The 12,277-nt window shown below is 30.6% G+C and overlaps 3 protein-coding genes across 3 annotated transcripts; 1 reads left to right on the top strand and 2 right to left on the bottom strand.

Moving 5' to 3' along the window:
* Positions 1-1,778: 1,778 nt before the first annotated feature.
* LOC131842607 (uncharacterized) lies at positions 1,779-4,909 on the bottom strand. The gene is made up of 5 exons (XM_059191183.1): positions 4,698-4,909; positions 3,714-3,889; positions 3,192-3,294; positions 2,275-2,462; positions 1,779-1,877 (listed from the first exon to the last, which is right to left on the bottom strand). Exons 1-5 carry the CDS (start codon positions 4,761-4,763, stop codon positions 1,787-1,789), a joined length of 624 nt encoding a protein of 207 aa, XP_059047166.1. The 5' UTR covers positions 4,764-4,909; the 3' UTR covers positions 1,779-1,786.
* Positions 4,910-5,993: 1,084 nt separating this feature from the next.
* Positions 5,994-8,416, bottom strand: LOC131842577 (uncharacterized). Its single transcript, XM_059191155.1, has 2 exons — positions 7,899-8,416; positions 5,994-7,517 (listed from the first exon to the last, which is right to left on the bottom strand). The coding sequence occupies exons 1-2, from the start codon at positions 8,062-8,064 to the stop codon at positions 6,082-6,084; spliced, it is 1,602 nt and encodes a 533-aa protein (XP_059047138.1). The 5' UTR covers positions 8,065-8,416; the 3' UTR covers positions 5,994-6,081.
* A 259-nt stretch (positions 8,417-8,675) lies between these two features.
* LOC131842470 (uncharacterized) lies at positions 8,676-12,195 on the top strand. The gene is made up of 3 exons (XM_059190994.1): positions 8,676-9,039; positions 9,904-10,068; positions 10,636-12,195. Exons 2-3 carry the CDS (start codon positions 9,906-9,908, stop codon positions 12,123-12,125), a joined length of 1,653 nt encoding a protein of 550 aa, XP_059046977.1. The 5' UTR covers positions 8,676-9,039; positions 9,904-9,905; the 3' UTR covers positions 12,126-12,195.
* The last annotated feature ends 82 nt before the right edge of the window (positions 12,196-12,277 follow it).

Below are 12,277 nucleotides of genomic sequence, written 5' to 3'. Positions count from 1 at the left end.
ATATTATAAAATCATTAATATAGAATAGATAGAATCTTATGTATTGTGCCTGTCTTTTAAACATTGCCATTTTTATATCAGCTCTTTTTTATTACAAATTTTAATTAATACTATACATATATAAGTTATGTAATTATATCTTAGTTTTAAAATTCAAGTATCGTCTCCTGTCTTCAGTAAAAAGTATTAGACTCTTAATATGTTGTTTTTACAATCAGACTAGTAAATACGATTAAATTATTGAAAGTAGATGTCTGTTCAATAATAAAAGGCAGAGTTTACAATTGTCTATCGGTCTAATGGCTGCAAAACATGTAATATATACAAAAATACTATATTTACTTGTTCATACCGCATTAAGACTGTAAAAAAATGATATGCATTTTATACAAATATTTTCTACTCAACTCATTTAAATTATATTCTTTTAGTAGGTAAATACTTGATATCTATAGTAATAAATCAGCAATAATATTATAATAGTAATAAGCTAATAATATAATAGTAAGTAACAATTATACTTATGTACTCGTAATATAAGCAACAATTTAACTATTGATTATTTTTGATATGTTAAATAACAATTGTCATAATAAATTGGTCAAATCTCGTTCGTCCCATATCATATTTATATAGTTAGGTATTGCAACTGGCTAATCAAAAATGTATTTTTTTAATTCTAAATTTGTATTTAAATTTGTAGTACCTACCTTTTATTGTACATTATTTTTTGATACAACAATTCATTCTGTTGTCAATAGCTTTCCTGATATATATCTCCGTATATATAGTCTTTTCGTTTTACCTATACAAAAATAAATTAAAACTACAAAAGTTAAAAGACGAGACCCATGAAATTATCTTATTCTTGAACTCGAATTTCATTAAATGTGTTGCGTCGTTATTTACAAATCATCTTTATTAACAATTGTTTATTTACACTAACTTTATAATTATGTAAATGTCATAGCGCATATCTAATAGGTAATGGAATGGGGGAGAGTATGGACTACATGTATATATGTACATTCCAGTATCATATCATGATCGTATAAAAAATGTTTTTGTACAAAGCAACTATTAGATACATAATAAACTTAGTAGTTCGTTATGTGGTTACAGAATACATTTAGTAAAAGCTTTGTGAAATTTCCAAACCAATAGTAGAATTGAAACTTTGGAATGGAAAACAAGCTAAAGGGTCACTTATGGTAAGTGATAATCTTCATCTATATACACGAATGCTTATATTACGATATCAGGGGACGACCGAGATACCATTCATACGTCGCTATTCTGTAGTACTAAAATATCTAACAGGATAAAGATCCTGTAATTTCACCGATTTATCTCACCCTTCAATCCAAAATAATGCCCATCTCCAAATTAAGAAGGTTGCTCTTATATCCTTATTTAACGACAGGACGAGTCACAATAATTGTATTCCTAATGGTATAACTAGGCCCTATATATTGTATACGCATAGAAGTAAAAACCATTACACAAGACATTGAAACATCCTCATGCTGGATAAGTTTAAAAAAATTACGATCATGGTATGATAACTTGTGGAGGGGGAGGGGTGTGTGCTGATGAGATATACACTTGTTGGTAATTTATCGACTGTAATATAAATGCACCACTTAATATTACAATTAAGTGCCGCACAATTTATAAATAATATCATGTATAAGTATTTTATTGTTTGTAATCAATATCATTAGTTTTATAATGTATTTTTTTAAATATATACAACCATAAAAGTTAATAGTATTTTTATTGATTACTATTGCGATAAAGTTTTCATTAAATTTTCTTTTTCACATTCATCCGACGACGGCGCTGGATTTGATTCGAAAAATTTTGCTATGAAATACCTGCAAAAATATATAATTTCACAAGATTATACATACTCGTACAAGAGTCGAACAGCCCGTGCCGACGTCTTTTGGTTGTTGGTGCACTCTTCGCTAATCCGTGCCCTTTTTGCAATTTAAAGGACTTGACGCAATGTTCTACTACCCCACATTCCAAAAGGTCGTGAATAAAAGTCTGGCTGATAAAAGAAACCTGTGTTAATTTATATTTCTGAATGATTCTCCGGTTAAGGAAACGCCGATAACAAAAATTTCACCGAGAGACAGCGTTAGGTTCACCCCTTGTCACGTTTAATTAAAATATACCCAGCGCGCATGTTAACTAACTGCTGTTTTTAGCATAATGTCGATAATATCACCCTATACGTGACGGTAGGTATTACTTTATGTTAATTACCAGACAAGTATCTCTACAGTTACAAGAATGGCTGCAGCAATGGTTTGTGCAGCAACTATAACAGGTTCTGTAGAGCTGCGAAGAGCGGCAGCTAGCATAGCATCGCCCGCATCGGAAGCCGCTTCCAATGCTGCCACTAATAGTGCCGGTGCTGCCAACCAACGGGCCCCGCGCCTCCACCACGATTGCTGTTTACCATCAGATCGGTTAGCCCATCGTGACAAATTTATCACGATGGTTTCCCCACGATCCCCTTTCCCCCTGTTAGTAGTTACTGTGGACTAATAATATACCATATCAGGTTGATCTCCACGCGTTGGAAATTATTAATGAATTTCTTCGAGAATTTGCTACTATGGGGTAACTGACCTGACCTTATGGTCATCTTATTCTCCACTGGTTTCCTGCCAGCTTAGTACAGACAAGGTGCACCATTTCATTATCATTCACATAGGTACAAATTGGTTTCACCAAGAAACAAATTGAATTTTAAATATTTACCAATTATAATTATTAACTGTTTTAAAAGTAAATTAATCGAGCGACCGCTCATATTGTGTAGGTATGAATTTTAAGATATTTTCTATGTTCCACTTTTATTCTTCGGGAAATTTTACCCTTTATGACTAGCCCTGTATTTAAAATACTATTTTAGTCTTACATAGTTGTTATAATAAAAAAGTTAACAAGATGTGTCTGTATAGATAAATAATATATTTTTAAAGAAAGTTTGTAACTACACATCGTACTTATATTAATGAGGTCAACAACAAGTTTCAATTTTTTGTCAACTGTACGTTTGAGCAATCAAATTACAGATGTTGATATTCTTTACGTATTATGTTATAATTATATGGTATCTTAAAACAATGTCTACTTTTTTAAGTAATGCCGTTGGTGATGATGATTAACGTTACCTTAGACATAACGGCGATAAGGAGTAATAACGAAGATATTGCTGTCACAAACGCACTAAGTTTGCCGTAACCCATAACAAGGCGAATAGTGGGTTTCGTAATTCTATAATAAAAGGAAACCATAAATGCATTAAAATATATATATAGATACCTTTACCACTATTATCTGAGATGGGATGGTTAGATATTTTATTTATTTATTTTGCAGAAGTAGCTTCCAAGCTATATCCGAATTCTATTCATTGCCTGATGATGCCTCATCCAAATATAAAACATAGTATCCACGCTTATGACTTGATAAGACTGAACATAGAGTTTATCTTGATTAGATAGTCTATACTATATAACTTTACTGGTAGAGGTCTAACTTTAAATTAAATCAGAGAGAACATAGTGACCACCAGCATATATTATTACATTTTTCTCAGTATACATAATTTAATAAGCAGCCGAACAGAACTATTTCGCCATTCAACACAAATTATTGTAATAGTTAACATATATTATTAAATATCATTATACCTCCGCGCAAAGCTAACATTGCTGAGCTTCTGTGCCACATCGTCGTCTTCCAATTCTAATTCGACAGGGTGTGAAGTAAACGCACAGGCTGACATGGACACGCCGAGAAGTGCCACCAGAAGTGCACGGAGTTTCATGCGTACACCATCCGGGGGCTCATTATTTACTATATTCAACTGTCGATGTAAAGCAAATAATTATACACTAATTAAATACCTCGACTTTACCTATATATGACCACGTTACTAGAATAACAAGTACTAGTAACTTTGAATCCTAAATTAAAAGTGCTCCTTTAAGTTCAAAGTAAAAGAAATAAAGTTAAGTTTACATGTAGGTATAATTAAGTGGATTGGAATATCGTAATTTATTAGAAAAAAAAATGTATTATAATGCATGAAAAACTATATTTTTATTTCGATTTTTATATAATATCTAATTGATAGCAAACTAGGCAACAAACCTAGAAACACGTATGTATACTTCTTCCTTTTAGTATAAAGGGAACAACCTACAATACTTGAACGATAATGTTATATCATATATTACCCAAGTACTATAGTATTAAGAGATGTCAGTATCCGGAGCCACCTTATTGGAGTGCCTGGATTCTTTACTTACCTTTCATGAAGGGGTAACTATTTAATTAATACCTTCGTTACAAAATATGTCTTATCTATCTGCAGAGATATTCTCTTCGAAATTCTCCTTTTTATACTTGGGTGAAAATAATAATAATAATACCTCTGGACAATTCACACTGCGCTGTCTAGTTCCAAGCTAAGCAGAAATTGTGTTGTGAGCACTATATAACTACATTTTTTGTAAATATAATACGCATGGAAAACACCCAGACCACTATAAAATTACAAATTGCGACTGCGACTATCAGAAGCGAAACGCTGTGCTAAACAGTTAGACCATCGAGCCACACATTATAATACTTAAATAATATGTACTATAAATACAAGTCGTTATACAAACCGTATTCGTGTGATTCTCATGTTTCAGCCGAAGTTGATCTAACAAATTATTAATGTCATCTTCCATTTTCCACGTTTAAAATTTCTTCATAATATTAAATAATTGCATATGTAAATCGAAGTTATTTTACCATATATAATCCATGAGTATCACTCGAATTTGCAGATTGGATGATATAATTAATAAAATGTAGGTAACTATGTCATGGTAATAAATATCAATCGGGAGATATATTAGTTATAAAAATTGACAATCCTTCACTTTTATTTATACCAATGACGTTACTATATTCAGCCAGTTATGTTTTTTTTTCATGCAGAACCATTACCTACATTTTATAAATTATTTTCCTTTGTCACTGTGAATGTCACTGGAATAGCAAACAAGCACTAGTAGTTATGTGACGAGTCTGGTGTATTAACCACAATGGGCAAACTAGCTTCACTTCATATCATTATCATCCTTCAATGGTGCCACACCAACATATATTGTTAGCGGAGGCGCGTGCTGCACATTAAATATAAAACAAAGGGGGCGGGGGATGACCCCATTGCTAGCAATAGACCATGTTAGATTGACCTCCACGCGGTTCCTCCTAGAAACCAACGTGGTAAATTCCTGGAGAATTTCAAATAATGTGGTGATTGTGGTAAATTTACCACTGACGTGACATACTCATCCTATCATCCTCCGCTGGAGCCCCGCGAATGTAAACCGTTAACGCAGGCGGGTGAACCATACTAACAGATACTCCCTACATGACAGATTTGACAATACAGATTGTTTTCAATGGGAAAATAAATACCGACTCTGTCAAATACTAGAAGTATTACTGAAATATATATACCTAGATCCAGGGGCAAAATATATAAGTGGATCAGGACTATTGAGACTAAAGGCATTTCAGTAATACCACATTAAATAAATATTCGACCTACTATTAAGGTAGTCTGAAACATTCATCTGTCGGGAAATAATTTAGTAGAGATATTCAAACGTAGAAAAATCTGCTCACCACGTTCTACCAAGTTTTACTAGTCTGTTACCTAATATATATATACATACTTAATTTGATCCTAAACTTACACTAAGAAGAAAAGTAGCGCCGATTTCTATTACTTTTTGCGACAAAGAATTAAAAATAAATGGCTTCGATTGACATTATAGGTATACTTATACTTTTATTTTTTTTTCAAAAGACTGTTAAGATTAACAAATATAAATATCTATCGTAAAATGGTGTGAAATAAAAAATGTATATTTAGTAATTTGGAAATATAATTACATACAACAAACTAAGTATTATAATATGCTAAAATACGTAATACGGAAACAATTAATTTACAGATCTTATATTTAAGAAACTTTACAAATATATAAAGAATTACAATAAATAAATATTATTGCAATACACGTCATTTCTAAATGTACCAGCACATTGCGTTATTAATGTATTTTGAATAGCAAATTTAGGGTGCATTCTTTGACATGCAACAGAAAGTAAATGTCCTAAAAATGGATGGAGACGGGACGTAGCTGCTATAAAAGTACCTTCTGAATCAATAGAGAGAATATAAGATTGATCATCATTAATTACTTTACTTTTAACTTCATTATGAGGATCAGATCGAATAGATTTATTCACTTGCTCATCAGTCATGTATGTGGGTCCAATACTATCGGCAACTAATAAGATATCATACATAAAAACAACTTGAGGTACTATTGAAATATTTTTTGCCATTTTGTGAAAGTTATTTGCTCCTTGTTCGTAATTGACATTCATTCCGGTAAAGTTTACTCGTTCGGTCGTATTATTGAAATATATTTTTGGCATGGTACTGTACAGTATTTTTGTCATATTATTTAATTTATTGATATTATTCATTATGCCAATATAACCAATTGGAGAATGACTATTGTTTAAACCACCTGTGTTTGCGACTGCTGCGACCGTCTTATTACTAGTGTCATTTTTGGTCATAACGTCTCGTTTATTTCTATATGTACGTACATGTGGTGTGTTTTGAACAGACTTCTTTTCTATATTAAATGGGTTAAGTGGAAGTGTTGAATTAAAAAACACTTGGGTATCATTCCATATTTGACTAATAAAATCAGAAAATACTGAGAAAAGTTCATTCTCTTCTTTCTTTATATAGCTTAAATAATTTGTATATTCTTTAGAATTAATACCGTCATTGTGTTGTTGTAAAATAGTAGAAATTCTTCGATCGATTCCTTGACGCCTTTGATATTTATAATTAAAAGTCGCTAAATCAATGGCGATACCTGCGTTTTGCCAAATGGAAAAAACTCTTGCATAGAAGGGTAAGTATGGCACAGGTATATTCCTCCATTTATGCTTCATGGGTGTCATCGCCATATACTTACTCAAAGGCAGTACGGAAATATTCACATTTTTATAGCTCTTTTGAAAATCACGCAATGCAATAAGATTTGGTTTATCGAAGTTGTAAGCTATATTGTCTGTGCTCGGATAGTATATTTTACTAAAAATTTTAGAACGTCTACAAATAGCACTTTGAAATGAATCGTCTAACAGAAAAAATACGTGAAAATTTAGAAATGGATATTGAGTTGCCATATCAGCTAAGTATCTTGAGTACTGTAGAAATGGTATGAAACCTCCAAGTTGACCTATGTGATGATAGTATACATGGCTAGTAGGTTTCGTGGTATCGTTACAGTTAAGTATTATGATGGGCTGCTTTCGGATCAATCCTGTACTCAAAGCGTACATCACCAGCAAAGATATTCCTAATAGAATGCCAGTCATCCACAAAGCCGAGACGAACTCTGCAATGTCAGAAATTTTAACATAAAAATAATGTATGTCCTCTCTGGTTGGATTGATAATACCTACAGGAAGATTGGGACAATAGCTCAAATTATGTAACAATGTGACTACTATTACTTTTCGACGGGTTTATTGTTTACCTTGTAATTCCCTTGCATTACGATAGACTTTGTACAAATCTTAATCACAATAACAAAGTCACATCTACTTTACCTGCTTGTAAGCTTAAGCTTGTAATATTTGTTTCTGTTGAAGAATAGTAGATACAATTAAAGGATAATCTTAGTTCTTCAAAACCAATATAATCGGTTTTTACATAGTTCTTTATATGTTTTTCCTTAAATTAAAAAGTACATATTACGATTAAGTCATAATCTAACCGGGCCAGCGGTCGAGCCATGATCGTTTGGAGGAGCGAGTGACATTCCATCCTGGAGCGACTACAGTTGGTGCTTGGTTTATAGTGCCATCACCGCCACCGCTGTCCACCTTCAGTAAAGGAAACTGCTCATCGTGCTTGACTTGTGGAGCATGCTCCACCATCATATGTTCCTATACAAAATTGTTATTAATCCACAATTGTAAACAAAACCGAAATCCGATATTTAAGAATTATTTATGCACCCAGATCCCTTTTTCATTACACCTAATATTTGTATGCAATAATTGGTATTAAATCACAGCACACATGTATGTACAACTTATATACTAATTGACTGGTGTTTTTACGTATAGCAAAAGTATACTACAACATTCAAAATTGAGTTTTGTTTATATGTAGGTAATTACTACGTATATAACTAACATGAACTAACCTATGCACTTTATTTTACAATTTGTAATTTGTTTGTATTTTTTAAATAATTAAATCCACGTCTTAACAATGAAATGCCATAAATTTTGCAACAATTCCAATTTTAAATTTGACATTCAATATTAACCATATGTTAAAAAAGATTATTTAAAAAGGATGTACAACTTTTTGTAAAATTATGAAATCAGACTGACGTAACAAAGTAGCTATATAAATATAATTCTTAATAAATTAAGCGTGTTTAATACACGTTTCATTTATTAAGAATTCTACTAAACAAATACTTAATTTGAACTCTCATTTGATACATCTGTTTATTACAAAATTATTTGTATTTATCTTTTTGTCTTTCTAATGAAATATTCCGTTTTTTAATATATGTAAAGAAATATATCCTAGTAGGTAAACGCCTGTCACGCGGAAACTCGCTGAAAGAAGTCGTGACAAATGTGCTACAGCTTGTCATCATAATTTACTCTAATTCAGCAATTTTAATAATAAAAGTAATAGTAAGTCGTCAGTACGTGAGACGAATCAGTTGTTGAATCAACATTATTATACCGGAAAGTGTACGTGCCAATTTCTCAAATGAAACACGATTTTATATTGATTGCACTTCGTATTGATACAGTATTAGTTTTATTGTATTTTAACATCTGACACAATAATGTGATATTTTTTGTGTTAGAAAGAACATATCGCTAGAGGTACGCAATTATTTTATTTTGTATAAATCGTGGGTATATCATATCAAACATTATTACTGATTTTATCTGATAATAATAAATAATAATCGACGCTCAATAATTGAATCATTTAAAAGCGATTTGAATAAAGATTGTAGATGTAAATAGAAATAAACTTTATTTAAATAAGGTCAATGTAAGCATTTTTAAAGGCTATTTTTTTAATTCTGCCGCTTATTCGTAGATAATAAACTATTTACAAGAAGGACAAGGGGGGACTCGCGTATTGCTCTTATAAATAAATGTTCAGCATAAAATATTTAATCTTCTGTGAATCATTAGGTACATAGTATAAAATATAGTCGCTATCGCTGTCTGTCCCTATGTATGCTTAAATCTTTAAAACTACGCAACGGATTTTGTAGTGTTTTTTTTTTAATAGATAGAGTGATTCAAGAGTAGTTAGTATAAAATAAGCACAGAAAATTACTTATCTGTCATTACGATTTCCAGTATTCAATTTGGACCTATATGTACTACTATCCTACTATGTAATTGATACATATGTACACATATAAAATATCCAACCCCAACTCACTCCTTATTATTGCATTTTTGAAAATAGAGCATGAATACGTAGTATGATATTTAAAAATAATATGTAGAATAATTTTTTATATGATATTTATTATATTTAAAAAAAATATACCGGTCATTATGACATTACCTTCATAAAAATTAATTGCAAAAAACCAACATTTGACGATTCTCCATTTAAAATTAAACAAATTTTCATTTCGATAACATTTATTAGCTACAAAAGCACATTACTTTTACCTTGCTTTCGGTTGTACTTAAAGTGATAAGTTATTTTGCTGTGGCCAGGTATGATTGACGCGTATCGGGAGAAACATCCATTGTTAAATGAAGACTTCTCCGATGAAGATCGATACAATCCACACTTCCCAAGACTATATAAACCTATGGTTCTAAAGCATCGATCGAAGAGTAAGTTAAAAGGCGCGACTACAATCTTCAGACGGTGGCCAAGTAAGTCATTATTTTTATATAAATTATTTTATATAAAAATAAATTATATGAAAACATCAAGTTAAGTTCTTAACTGTAGCCGACAATTGGGCAGATGTATCTTCTTGTAGAAAAGGGGGATAGAATAAGCGAGCTCTTCCATCTTCAGAAGATTTTTAAAAGATTTGTTCAAAACATATAGTGTCAAGTAACCAGAATTATAATTATTTGTGTGGTATTAGCAAGTACGTAATATAATTTTTTATAAGTTATATATTACCAAATATTTAAGCATTTATTAAATTATATCGTGAGTTTTTTATGTGACATATATAGTATATAACATTTTACATGCAATTTTTTTTTTACTTCATCCTCATCATTTCCAACGACTAGATCTTCTGTATTTGCCACATTGGGATACAATTGAAGAGGTCGCATCATCAACTTTTCTTTTACTTCAAATATATCCTACACCTTTGAAATAAAAGAAATTTTTATGTTCACATAAATCAAAAGCAAGCCTTTTACAATTTGTTTTATTAACTTAACATGAATGGAATGGAATAATTACCTTGTTTGTTACAGGTTATTGGTCTACAGCATTCGTATATTGGTGGATCGGATTAGGCATGATTGTAATTACTATCTTTATAATATATAACGGTTTCGTGGCATTTGCCTTACTGCCATCAGAATCTGTTTCTGCACTACGTCCTAAAATTATGACAAACAATAAAGTGATAAAAGCTTCATTGAGTAAGGATACATCATACCCTAATGTATTTATGCACTTGTTAATTAATCCACATGATAACATTGATATAAATACATTTCTACCATATATAGAAATAATATCTAGTAAATATTACGAATTTAAATATCATCTTATTATAGTTTTCAATGATACTAATAATAATACACTTAGTGCTGAAGAAAATAATGAAACAGCCCTAAACTTTCTTTGGAACGAATCTGATATTAAACCTAATATATATGCTAATAATATTGTGATTGAACAAACAACCTTATCGAAATATATGGATAATTCACCGCTAAGAAAATATTGGAAAGATATACCAATACAATTTATTGAATTTTTAATTAGAGCTATATCTATTTGGGATAAAGGTGGAATAGCGTTCAATCCAACAGTGTTGACGCCTCAAACTCCTCATTATATTTATGGTGAGAAAGTTCATAATATACTTGTAAAGTATGGAAGAAAGCATACAAAGGAACATGTGACGAAAATAAATATAAACAACGAAAAGAAAGCACATACTAAAAAACATACAAAGAAAGTAAATAACATTCAAGATATAATCGAAGAAATAGAACACAATGAGAATTTTCCATATAATCGATATTATAGTGTCAATGAAGCAAATAATAATAATATTATTGATGTAAGCAGTAAACAAAATTTATCTTATAAGGCGCAATTAGACCCCAAGAATACTACTAATATGTTAAACATCAATGAAATAAAAAATATACTATCAGTAAACATATCAGATAAATATGAACCTTTAACAATGGCTGAATCAAAAAATATTTTAACCAATGTTGAAGGATATCAGAAAATAAATAACACTAATATAACTGATATAAGTTCCGGTCTTTTACCGTTATTTTTTAAATTCTTATTTAACGATGTAACTACGGACAACAAGAGGAAGGATCTAAATATTTCAAAACTGGTAATACCAAGAAAACGAAAAAGCATAATTATTTCTGAGAATAATAATGCGAGTATGATCAAAAATAATACCAACTCAACCGATTCTGTTGATAATTATTATAGACCAATTATTATACCAGCTAACGACCATAATATTGGCACAGTTAACATTACAAAAACTCCTAAAAGTAATGCAGAAGAGTTGACATTTGATCTCAAAGGAAATATAATTGCTACAAAAATACCTTGCCACGCTTTCTTAGGAACAATTTTTAATAACGTCAATCGTCGTACTCAAGATAAAACAGTCACAGATTTTTTAATACAAGAATTATCTTTGTTTTGTAAAGGGCTTTTATCGAAGTGTAATGGTATTGATGTTATTTTACTGTAAATATTCCTGTATTTGCTGTTACTATTCTTTCATAGTAGTTATTATACTACCTATATTATATTACATACTTAGTTATAATATATAGTATATTATACTATTGTTTGTTTATTTATTTTTACTATTATTATAATGGATATGTGAAATAAATAAAA

Source organism: Achroia grisella, unplaced genomic scaffold (assembly GCF_030625045.1).
Source record: "Achroia grisella isolate CSIRO2021 unplaced genomic scaffold, CSIRO_AGI_Agris_v1 utg241, whole genome shotgun sequence".
In the NCBI taxonomy this organism is placed as follows: Eukaryota; Metazoa; Arthropoda; class Insecta; order Lepidoptera; family Pyralidae; genus Achroia; species Achroia grisella.
Note: the sequence above shows the minus strand (reverse complement) of the source record. Positions and strands in the feature narration are given on the sequence as shown.